General features: G+C 37.8%; 1 protein-coding gene across 4 annotated transcripts in view; it reads right to left on the reverse strand.

Annotated features, from left to right (window-relative positions):
- The window catches only part of ITGA8 (integrin subunit alpha 8), a 361437-nt gene that overhangs the window by 323387 nt on the left and 25086 nt on the right, over nt 1-12964 (reverse strand). For all 4 annotated transcript variants that reach the window (XR_007907024.1, XM_051802544.1, XM_051802543.1 and 1 more), the window contains exons 12-13: nt 9856-10061; nt 7521-7712 (exon numbers count right to left, since the gene is read on the reverse strand). Coding sequence is in view for 3 of the 4 variants with exons in the window: in XM_051802544.1 (XP_051658504.1) it covers nt 7521-7712; nt 9856-10061 (398 nt within the window). In the remaining variant the exon portion in view is untranslated. The remainder of the gene's footprint in view (nt 1-7520; nt 7713-9855; nt 10062-12964) is intronic.

Below are 12964 nucleotides of genomic sequence, written 5' to 3' on the forward strand. Positions count from 1 at the left end.
TGAAATAGGAAGATCAACAAGGTCCAGTCTCAATTAATATATTCATTTATTAACTTGAGAAAATTCTTTGATACCCTGGTATTTTTAAAGGACATCTCCATTACCTGTGAGAGACACAGGCTCAGGGAGGAACATGCATCGTGTTCAGCACCTTAGATTTGGGTTGAGTTCGTCCAGTAACCCTAAAAGAAATTGCCAAGGCATGGTATCTCATCTTGCTTCATGGGGGACAGTGACCAAGGAAAACAGCCACGAACAACTACGTAACTGGCACTCACCTCACTTCTGAGAAACATAAAAATGAAATGACAGCTGGGTCACCTCACCAATGCAACTCTATCAGGATAGGCAGGAAAACATTAACTTCGGGGAATCAGAATGATTTGCCGACAGCTTTAGATATAACTTTATAGTCTGTCAGTTTAATTGGACAGTATAAAAAGGGACTGGAAAATAATTAGGATTATATTCTATCTGAGTACAGGTGCTAATAGAAATTTCATAAAAGCAAGTGAGAAAACTGCCTAGCTGCAAACCCCGTTAAAAAAAATCTTTCTGAGCCTTTTTGCTTTTTATTTTCCTCAGCAGATCAGCTGCCAAAAAGGCCAATGATCATATTTCTATTTGTTTTCTAGGATTTCAACATCCATTATGATCCCAAATCTCAGTAGGAAGGGTCCAAAATAAAATTTCCTTTAAATGGCCATCACTTCAGGCTTGACCATAGTAAAAAACACAGGACCATCCAGTTTAGCCAGCTTTACTCAAGAATTTTAGTTAAATACTACAAACAGCCACCAAACAAAACAGAGACACTTTCTTCCAATCCTACTATTCTCAACTGCCTTGATCCTACTCTGTTTTTCAATCATTCTGGTAGCAGGTCTGTTAAGTATACCACCTAAGGCTAATTCATATCAACACTTCTCCCTTTTGTCTGAATGAGTCTCTTTTATAATACAACTATATTATTTATTATATTACAGATAAATCCCAAAGAGGGTAGTTAGTGTATCATCACTTCAGTAAAACACTGTTTATTGGGATCAATGGCTTTACTCTTATATTGTATTGGGCCCAATATGGTGATTTCATTAAGCATGTTGAAGAATTTTAGAAAAGCACACCTATAAATTACATGGATATTAATTTGCCATAAAATGAACAAATTTGTAAGCAAATATGAGGTTCTCTCTACAGTTTTGATCGATTACTCATGTGAAAACGTAATTAACTGGTAGAAGCAGTTCAGCTTTTCTGCATTTGCTGGCAAAACCCAAGCCGTTGTTCTGGCTCCCACACACAGCAGTCTGCTCTTGGTAGAGCAGATGCAGCTTCTCATTGATTTAATTTGTTTGTCTTCCACAAAGCTCCTGGACCAACTTCATAATTTAATCATGACTAGATTCCGATTTGTGATATTTTTGGCACAATGCCTATTGTTCACAAAAAAATTTATGAATCTGAAGAACCCTTGCCTCTAAGAAAGAAACTTGAGGATTTTCTTCCTGCTGTTTGAGTTAACGTACTCAGCAGATGGAGCTGTTAAATACTCCTATTTTAATAAGATTAGACTGGATTACTGAAGTTCTGAGGAAATTTTGTCTGATTATCACACTTCTTTCCTTCTTAAAATGTTTCTAGAGTAATCTGTTTATATTAACTACATGATATTCTTAAGCTAATAATGGAATCCAAAATAAGAAGGCATGAAGATGCCTTACCCATTTCCCTTTGCTGACAAAGGCTTGACTAAAAAGAACAAACAAAAGAACAGGCCAACAACTGTATTTGAACTAAAGCAGAATATCTTGAAGATGAAGCTTCAGTGGCACTGACTCCAGAATGACTCTCTAAATTACTAAGGAAGAGTTACACAAGCATGTAAACAGCTAGGGAGAAGAAACAACAGTGCATAATTTATTTGAGCAATTAACTAATTAACTAATCAACAGTCTTTGAACAATGATTTCATCTAGAGCATTGTTCTGAATCCACCCACACGGTTAAAAGAAACTGGATAAATCATCCTGGTTCACAAACACATTTGAAGAAACCACAGTCTGTGGGAGGATATGCCACAAGAAGAAAGTAACTTTAATGAGTAAGTTTTTCATTATAAACTATTTGCTTAGCTATAATCAGCCACCAAGTGACTGAACATATGCTGAAATGTGAGGGTGGAAACCTTACAGCCTCCAAATGCCTGAGCTGTGCACAGATAGATGAACCAGCTGGAAGTGCGGCACCATCACCTAGACAATCACAGGCTCCAAGCACTCAGTGGGGACTAGCTTTGAACGGATGCCCAGAAGCCAAAAAAAACAAATTTCTTTCCCATTAAAGAGATTTATGGATTTCTTTGGTTTCTATGAAAATTGAACTATGTTAATAGAAAAAGACAAATAAAATTATAAATAAAATAAACTATAATGCAAAATGCATGCCTTTGCTTCATTCCCTGCTCCAGGCCTTGATGACACACATGAAGCTCAGGATGGAGCAAAGGGGCCCTAAAAGTCCCAGAATTACAGGAGAGTGGAAGCTGTCTTGGAAAATTACCATCATGGGGTTCAGATGTCCCAGAGGAGAAGGGAGCAAGGAAGACTGTGCTGAGGCAGGAATTTCATAATACCTTTATGCAAACCTTGAAGAGCTCTGTCACAGGGAATCCCATGGTTATATAAACTGTGTTACGGGCCTCACCAGTACGATCTCAGACACAGCACAGTGATGCTTTGCCATATCCTAACCTCAGCACTGAAAACAGCAGCACAGAATCTCATGCAGAATTCCAACTACTCCTGTATTTGCACTTAACTGATGGAAAAAGCCAATCTTTTGCACTTTTTCACTCCATTCACCGCCTTTTTTCTTTAATCCCATTTATTCTTTTCATATGACTGACAATCCAGAGTAACGGTGTTAAGCTAGTATTTACTATGGAAGCAGAAGTGAGATCAGATCCCCTTCTTTGAATATGACCTTAGACATGAGCTGTCAGAAAACAGTAAAATGGATCATCTGTTGAAAGATGTTACAATTATGTCAGTGTTAGTAAATTAGTGGCAGAGAATGTGCCTGTGTGCTGTACCTTTACTGTCTGCAGTGGTATCATTAGAATGTCCCTAAAGCAGTTGGCCTATGCCAATTATTAGTCTCCAAAAGGGAGAACGCAGTAACCTTGTTTTGGCAAAAAAGTGAGTTTGATAGTATGGACAAGGAGTGTTCAGTGACAGTTCAGAACCAAAGACAGCATATTTCATTTACTAGTGTAGATGTAGCTTAAGAGGACTAATTGGTCTTTACCTTCTAACTCTTACATGACTACAAAGATGGGAGCATCCATCCATTCATTGCCACCATCACCACTGTTTGGTACTGCAATCCTTCTAGGTGAGGAAGAATACTCTATTTGGGGCTGAAGGTGATGAATACCAACACAGAGAGAGGGCAGCTGCAGCTGCATGTCTTTAGAACTGTTAGGATGATCAGCACAGCTTTCGGCCTCTGCTGCTTCCCAGGGTTGAAAGTTTCCCACTACCTCCAAAGCCTGCAAAGCAGCGACTACCATGTTATCACCCCTGTCTGTGTTGATAAAGGAACAGATTTGTGCACATAACATCTGGAGTGTCTGTAAGTATGACACAATTTACAGAACTCCTCTCCTGGAAAGCTGTGGAGATGTAAACCAAAGGTTGTGCTTAGTAACAAAAACTCAGTCTTCCCTGTTGAAAGGCTAGAAAAATCTCCGTATTTTCACAATGCTGAGAGTAGAGGTCTGTTACTGTTGCAGTGATAACATCTGTGCCAGGACAGCTGAAGACCGACGGTCATTACACTGACAGGACTGCGAATGAGAGGGAAAAGCAGCCCTGCCTGCATGCTGACCCTACCAGAGAAAGTTCCATTTTTAGGTACGATGTTGAACAGGTAGTCATTCAACTGTCTGTATCCTGTGCTTTGTGCAGTTTCTGTTGCATGTGTCATAAGTTTACATGAGTTCTACAGCTGATTGGTCAAATTAATGGAAGAAAAGCCTGTCAAGGGCTACTAAATTTAGATATACCACCTCTGATTCGGAGCCACCTTACTCCTCTGGTTGATTAGTGCTGGATGACTATTCTGGGAAATATTACAATAACTGTATGTTTCCCTGGATATCTGTTGTTGGCCACTGCTGGAAACATGCCACAGTGCTAGACAGATTTTTCATCTGTATAAATATGGCTGTATTATGTTCTTTCCCGCCTGCTCTCCTATTCCACCATTAAACCCATCCATGGTCTGTTTTATCCCATATTTGTTATACAACTGGGCTCACGGGGGACAAGAGGCTCTTCCTCTTCTTTTCCTAAATAAGAGCAAGAAGTAGGAAGGGGACTCTCTTCTCTCGCTGGCCAGAGTTGCAGGAAGAGAAGGAAGGAGAAACCACTCCATCCACAGGAAAGCTGGAGGATATGAACAGGACTGTGTACTAGAGACCCTTCATCTGCTCCCTCTTTTCTTCTCTGTCCCTGAGCTTATACTGGCATTTGGGTGAAGAGAGAAAGATATCACTTCCTGTGCCAAATGGCTGCTGTTCTCCAGAAGGCTGACAGGTTAAATTCAGACTGAATTGAACTCCAAGCCAAGAGGGGCTTTAACCTTTCTCCAATGGGAGAAAAATTAAGACTGTGGTCCACCCTCACTTTTTAGGAACTGTATTTATTCCTCAACTTGTAATCAAATAGCACTGGTTCATGGGCTCAATACAGTGATCCCAGGATGAATCTAAGTAGTTGTGACAAGAAGCCATATAAACACATGGTATTTTACGGCCTCCAGGTCAGTGACCTGGTCCAAAACCATGAATACATGATCTGAACTAATGAAGGTCTAAACCTCTAAAAGCTCTGAAAATGTTACACAGTGCATTAAAAATGAAATGGAAGATTAACTCCCATCTCTCAGCCTCTCACTTCCTAGCAGGCGTATGCCTGACTTATGAACAATGTTAGGCACAAGGGCTAGAGTAAATTATACAAGAACAGTTACAGTTATACAAGTCAGTCCTGAATACTTGAACTCTAGCCATGGAAGAGCTAATTGCTTGGAGAATCTCACCTTAGACAGTGGCAATACATGTTTATGCCTGCAGCCAGACATTACAGCTGGCTCTCATTTCTCAGTCTATAGGGTCAGAACTTCTGAGAGTGATGTGTCAGCATAATTTGGTTTTATTACATTTTTCTTCTTATAAAATAAAAACATTAAAAAGCTTTAATTAAAATTTTTATTATATTTTTTCCCTAATCTTTCACAATCCTCTTTGAATTACAGGCACAAACTGTAGGTAGTTTGGGAAGCATGGAATTAAAGGCTAGTTTTCCAGACCTTCTATAGTCAGCAAGACTCAGTTTATCTAAAATAAAACTTACTTCTTATTCCTTCCAACTTCAGTACCTCACTTCCTCCTTGTACAAGGATTGCCCTTCAGCACTTCCGTCAGGAGGCAAAGAAGAAAAGCTCTTTGACACAAGAAGGATTACTTATTTCATCGCCTAGCATATTTGTTCTGTGCTCCCATTTCCCCATATTATTTCCTTTCTTTTTTATCCCTTTTTCCCATAGGAAGGTTATTTCTGTGCTAGTACTGTGCCATGTTTGTGTTATTTTTACAGCTCTGTTTTGGTGCTTCAAGACTTCGTGAATTAAGGAAGAGGTGGTTGACTGACAGTAAGGGCTTTTTCTTCTCATTTTCTGAAAGATCCTCCCCAGTACTCTGCACTGCTCATCCAGATATTCAGCTGAGGGATGGAGGGAAAAGCTAGTTACAGTAAATGCAGGGTGGTGGATTTTTACCTTTTTTTTTTTTTTCTTTTTAAATTAGTAATTCATGTAATAAAACCGAACCATCTAACACATAGTGAGTTAACACCACAATGTCAAATTCTGGTAGTAGAATGCATGGTGGAGCCAACAATGACAAGTAGAATAATTCCAAGAAATCTCACAACTATAGTAGTTCCTCAGTACATATTAGGAAGATCAAGACTCATTACCCAAACTTTCCACAAGTTAGCTGAAAAGATGCTCCATATAAAGTATGCTAATACGGTAGTGAGATTTCTACTCCACTTTCTTCCCTATGTGAGTCAAAGAATCTCTCCCTTCCCTCTATCTTTTCAATCTTAGAAATGTCAGGAATGCCATATCCTGTTTTCTTTGGTTTTGGTGGGGGGCCTTGTGGGTGCTTGAGGAGATGTTTAAATGTTGAAACTTTAATAAAGAGCTCTGTTGTCCAAAAGAACCTCATTAGTCATGGACAATGAAAGACTATTAATAGCAACATCAACAATATGCATACAAAAAGTCAAAACAGCGTTTAAAAGCCCTTTCTTCTCTCAAATGCTAAAGATCCTCTTCTGCAGTCTTGTGATAGCCTCACTTTATTACTCTGTGGTCAGCTTTTCTGTTTGTAAAACTGTGATTTCTATTGTAAACACCCCTTCCCAGAAATTCCCTTCTGCGTTTTGAAAGGCACCCTTTTCAAGGTTTTTACAATTCATCACAAAAAGGTAAAAGAGATCCCATTTTTGTCCTTTTGAAAAATTTTTACTTTTGAAATAATACAACTTTTAAGAACTTTAGCCTTGAAATAACCCAGGATAACAAAAGTGATTTCGTAGTAAGTCAGGGAAGTGCAGACTATTAGCATTTTACTGTGGATGAACCTTTCACAATAACAAAATACGACGTTTTACTGCATGCCCTTGTTAAGGCTTCTGGACTGTGAAGAAAAGAAACAGAATATATTTGCTTCCAGAGGAGAGAGAGTAAATACAAGTACACTCACACTACTTAGATGCTGGAAAAAAATTTCTTTAAAAAATAAATACTTCCCTGTGAAACTTGTGTTACAAACTTGATAAATGTAAATACCTACTTTATTAGATAAGCTAATAAGGAAGAATCAAAGCTACCCTAAAAATGAGGAGTCCATGTAGCAAAACGAAAACAGAGACAGAAAGGTCCAAATAAAGTATTTACCTTTAAGTAATTTGTATTCTCTCTGCTTTTTTGTAGTGCAATGAAAGCCATTAACTATATATAGCTGTGTCTCTTCCGACAGCAAAAAATAACTTAGCAACACAACCAAGTCAATCCCTTATTTACAATACAACATGTTTTTAATTAAGAAAGAATGCCAGGATGAAGGAGACCTTACAAGTTGAATAAGCTGAGAGCTTTCAATTTTTGGAAGTGGGGGGAAAGGGTTAAGCTTTTTATTGTAAACTTCACATGTTTTATGTTAATACAACTATTTAAGCCCTTTCTTGACTTTCTGATCATGTCTTTTGACAGGAAAGGGAGTATTTGTTTTTGTCTGATTTTAACTCTCAGGAAAGTGAACAAGAACTATCCAAAAATGTCTGTTCTTTATTCTGACCTCTGCCTTCCAAAAGGAGCAGTGTAGGCATGATGCATTTTCCAGAGAATGGAAGTATGAAATTCCATTTCTAATGGAAAAATCTTACCTGGATAATCATTCTTGTCTACATCTGAGTCTCCCCTTAGAGTGAAGCCAAATCCCGAAGGCATGGACTGTGAGGCCCAGGCTCCATTGAGAACCTGGGAAGGGTTAGTGTTTAACCCATTACTGTATCCATTGTAAATGAGAACTTTCCCTCTTCTGTCTTCTCCTGCAAATGGTGCACCAATAGCAATGTCTGCAGTGAAGGAAAAAAAAAAAGAAAAAAAGAAAAAAAAAGAAAAAAAGAATGGGCACAATTAAAAATTAACTCCCTGCAGGAAAACTGACACAAGTGGTTCCTGCTACAAACATGCAAGATCTTCAACATTCTATACTTCTAGTTTTAAGGCAAATATACAAAAATGTTTGCAGTGTCTTTTCTGTGTCAAAGTTTCATGACAAAAGCTTATAAAATAATCCTTTGAAAATGTTATTGAATTATACTAAATAGCCAGTCCACACTGGATTCCTCCACATATTTCCAGGGCAATTAACTAGCTTTAATAAACCAAGAACTAATGAATGCCTGCTTCTACTTTAATATTTTTAAACAGGCACAAATTTTCCTTGATTTCCTCTATCACCTAATTAAAAAGGAACAGTTGTTAGATAAAACTAATTTTCTTTTTCCAGATAAAATATTCTACATAGACAAAAATATTCCATCCCTTAAACATGCAGTGCTCTAGTATACAAAAGAGAACAATGGAATATCATGTTTTCATTTATACCAAGCCATCACCTTATTGAGAAATAAGAATATTTCCAAGTCAGGAATCTAACAGGAGGGTTTGGACACTGTGCAATTAAACACTTCAGTCCTTAAAAATGAGGTGCCACATCCAAGAAGCAGAACTCACAGTGCTCTTCTTACTTCCTATGCATGGGATGTGGAGACTGTCATGTTCTAGACTGAGATTCAACAGCCATACTATCTGAGCTAGCCAATAGAAAACACTAGAGGATACATATCTACAACTCTAATTTTTAGGTTCTGATGTAGAAGCTGATGCTGAATTTCTTTGTTAAACTTAAGTCGAGCACCTGGAATCTGTAGCTTCTCTCTAAAGGCAGAAATGCACCAATGTTCTATAACTGGCATCTTCAGTTATGAAGCAGAAGACTTTGGCTCAAGACTCTTCTTAGTCTTTACACAGTGACAGAGAAAACCAGCAATGTCTCCTGCCTGCCTTATCTGAATTCTGGAGAGCAGACCAATATTCCGTGCCCAGAGTAGCTGAGGGCATCTGCTATTGCCACAGGTAGAAAACAGGAAGTCTCCACCATGGGGTTCAGCTGTCTGAACTCCACTGTGGAATTCCAGGACAAGCCAGTGAGAGTATTCTCAGCAGTCACAATCCAATGGCTTCTACCCACAGGATGGTATTCATATTTTGTGCAGTCTGAACCCCAATACAATCCTATGACTCCCAACATGACTTTTTTCTTGCACAGCAGCCACACAATGAAGACCTTGCCCCAGAATCTAGTGGCCAGAACACTGTGAAAAACAGCCCTCAAGTTATGAAGGAGCAAAATCCATTAATTTTTCCTTTGTGGGCCAACTATCTTAAATGCTACTGTGCAAAATAGCTCCGCTAGGAAAAACTTCTTGCTGTTTTAGATGCAGAGATGCCTGCTTTGAAGATCCCTAACACCCTGAAAATAAGTAAGGAAACGCATGCAGAGAAAACCAAGGTGCTACTGACCATGTCTAGGAGGCTAACTCTAGGTGCTCAAGGCATCCCAGCCATGGCAGTTACTTTACTTGTACTGTTTTCTTCAATGTAGGCTGCCAGTTAACTTACATGAACATTTTGTTGTGTGTATGTGCTATAAGCATTTGAAAAAAGGACCCATTATGCAAGTGTTTCTTTTGGTGCCTAAGTACCAATGGAAGGTTGATTCCAAAGTATTTCTGTACTTCTCCAATTCTTTCATTGTTGACAAAATGCTTCATGTGCTGAGCCTCATTCAATTCTCAAACTCTTCCCAGCATTTGAGAACTCTGCTTTTAAACAAGTGCAAACAGCTTAACTAAGTAAATAAATGAAATTATAGTCATAAACCAAAGAATAATATTTTTATTCAAATGAACATACTAATATTTAGTAAAAGTAGTACTATAGTCAATATGATTGCCCTCTTCTTGGGAAGCTTTTCATGATTTGGCTCTCAATATCAATTTCATTAACATTAGTGTAAATTCCCATGACCTTCAAAGGCTGTTACAAGTTAAAAAGCCTTTTTCAGCCACTGCACAGACACTTCATATTCACTGCTTAGCTATTTTTAATTTTAATGTTATACAGAGATATACTACATTAAATACAAATTACCATTATATCCATCTTGATTAAGATCTCCAAGGTGTGTGATTGCACTGCCAAATCTACCAAACACTTCCATGCCTGTCAGAATTTGAGGATCTCTGAAGAGGAATGCACTTTCTTGCAGGTACAGATAAACTTGCCCAACTTCTTTAGGCTTGCTCTCGAATTCTCGTTCCATAAAGAGAGGGGCACCAACTAAGATATCATCTAAACTGGAACAGTCAAACAAAAAGCAGTGTCACTGAGAGATTGAGTGCAAACAACACACTTTAGGCATTTGCTAAAGAGGAAGCTGATAATTATCATAGAGTCATATTCTAACTGAGGTAAGAAGGCAATTCTAGATTTCTAGTCCAAACACTTGTTAAAAGCATGGTCAATTAGGGAAGGCTGCCCACAGTTATGCCCAGTCCAGTTCTGAATATCTCCATAGATGGAGACTCCACAACCTCCCTGGGCAACTGCTTCCAGTGTTTGATCACCATCACAGCAAAAAAAATTATTTTTAGATTTAAACAGAATTTCTTGCACTTCAATTTATGCTCACAATAGACACTGAAAACTTATACTTTGCAGTTAACAATCCTGAAGTCAGCAACTTAACTAATGGGGAATCTGTGTTACTAGAACAAATTCTGTAGATCTGTTCTGCCAACAGTGCTAGTGAGAGACAAATCTTAGTATAAAATTTAGTTTCTGCAACTTATACATCAGTAAGTGAACAACAGAAAAAAACCCCTGCCACTTTACAGCCAATTTTTGAGTAATATACATGAAATACAAGGTGAGCATCAATTCACAGAGAATTCCTCATCAATAATTCAAATAAAAGTTGGGAGACAAAGCCACAGCTTTATTTCTGAAAACACTTCTGTTCCATATTAGGCACATCAATAGTTGCAGTGCTCACATAATTTGCTATATGGAGTTTTAAAGAGAAAGGACATCATCAAATCACAAAAATATGATACTTAAAGGCAAAATAACAGAAAATTTCTGTCCATTTTGTTACTCCAAGAAGAATCAGTCAAAGAATACAGACTAATCAAATATAAACAATATTTTGCATGTTGTTGTTTTAAGTAGGCATGTTTCAAAACATGTTGTCAATATTTATTTAGTGGGAAAACAAGATATAAACAGTGAAGAATAAAATCAGCGAGATTGATAGATACATAGCAAGCAGAAGTATTTTTAATGGATTACGCTGAGATGTTAAATGAGAGTATAAAACTGCTGAAGGCTTCTCAAGCCCATGCAAACTAATAAAATAATTCCCATTACATTCAGTGGACATTGATGATCTGTATTAACTAGTACTATTTGATACCAGAATTTTTAATTTGGAAAAGCATTTTCTCTTGCTCTAATATGAAACTTTGTTCAAACTTTGTAAAACTCATAGAAAAACTTTTACTCCCAATTAATCTTATTCCCAGTGCCAACATTTTCCTGAGGCTTTATCTATTAGTAAATCAATTTAGTAAAATTGCACTACATTGTTTTTCCCAATCCTGGAAGAAAAAAAATCTGTATGATTTAGATCAGCTACTACTTTACCAGAAGTATGCATTATGATTCTAAGATAGATACCACAGAATTTAGCACAGAATATCTCATCTAGAAGCCTTTTAGTCACATTGTAGAACATACACATTTTATAAGATGTGACAAAGTACTTCTAGAAATGTTATTTTCTTATTAAGTTTTATAGTATGTTTCCATAAAGGAAATTGTATTTCAAAATGTCATGTCACTTTGGTACAGCTGTTTGTTTTTTATGTTGGATTTTTACCCTAAGGCAAGAATAACTAAAAAAGGAAGGAAGCACATGCTGACTCGACATCTGTGGTGGGAATTTTCCTTTTACATCGAACATCAAAAGTCCTCCTCTACTAATGGAAGATATTTGTGCTTGGGACAGAATATCAGCTGAAATGGTTGCCATGAAACAATAGCAATAACAAAAAACAATCACAAATACTATTTTTAAAATAACTTATTTTATGTATGCCATGAACTGAAAGCATTACACAGTAGCACTATCAGCAATTACTATTCTATTACATTGCAGTCCACATATTCCCAGTAAATTGGGACTCCATGGAGTTATGTGCTTTATAAAACATAAAGTAAAAGATGAGCTGGGTTCTTATGAATATTCTACAAATAAACAATGGTAAGACTAAGGAAAGATTTTTTCAGAAGTGGTAAGGAACCAAATAATTGAATCAGGAAGTTCCCAGTACACTGATGTAAAATATATAGATACCCAGGTAACTTTATAGTTCATAGAGCAATATCCAGAGTGCCTAAAATGGTGAAAAGAGAGGCAGACTATCCATCACGGCCTAAAATTCTCTAAGCAGAAGCCTAATCCAGAACACAAGATCCACCAGCTGAGACAGAAAGCAAGGAGACAGGAGCTGGAGCTTGTTGTACAGAGAGTACAGCATCTCAGCTAGAAGGGCACAGTGCTGGGTTATTTTTCTAGGAAAATCTGTACTTTGCTAAAATAAATGACAACGACTGTAAAAAATGCATGAATAGTCCAGAGAGCAGGGACCAGAACTCAGTAGGTAAGATGGCTCATCATCTGATGTACTGAGGGAAAGATGAAAGGAAGGCACTCATCCAATACACTGACCTATTTCTAAACTGGTTATGGGCAGTAGAGCTCCCTGGAACACCCGCAGGACTTGGTTTGCCTTCCCTCCAGGTCTTCACATGTACCACCCCTACCAAAGCCTTCCTTTCCTTACTCTCTTGATTTTTTCATTCTCTGCCAGTGCTGAACTCTGTAGGTCAAGGCAAGCTGCTTCAGCAAATCCTCTGCAAGATGGAATTCTCCCTCAGGCAATTTTAAGGGTTTGTGTTCAGAGTTTGGGGTTTTTTTGAGCTAACACATAACTGTACTATAGCTAAAAAGGAAGGATTTGTCAGCTAGCCAGTTCTCCCTAATCCTCATTTACTTATTTCTCGTTCCTCTCCAAGTGGATAAAATGAGCAAGGAATTGCTTCTTAGCATACTTTGGTCAATTTTGCCTCTCAGATTCTACAGTTTAATTATTTCGATAACAAGCAGCCAAGGAGGTGTGGGGGTGTGTGTGTACTT

Source organism: Manacus candei, unplaced genomic scaffold, assembly GCF_025592945.1.
Source record: "Manacus candei isolate 608988 ecotype Guabito, Panama unplaced genomic scaffold, ASM2559294v1 h1tg000056l, whole genome shotgun sequence".
Taxonomy (NCBI): Eukaryota; Metazoa; Chordata; class Aves; order Passeriformes; family Pipridae; genus Manacus; species Manacus candei.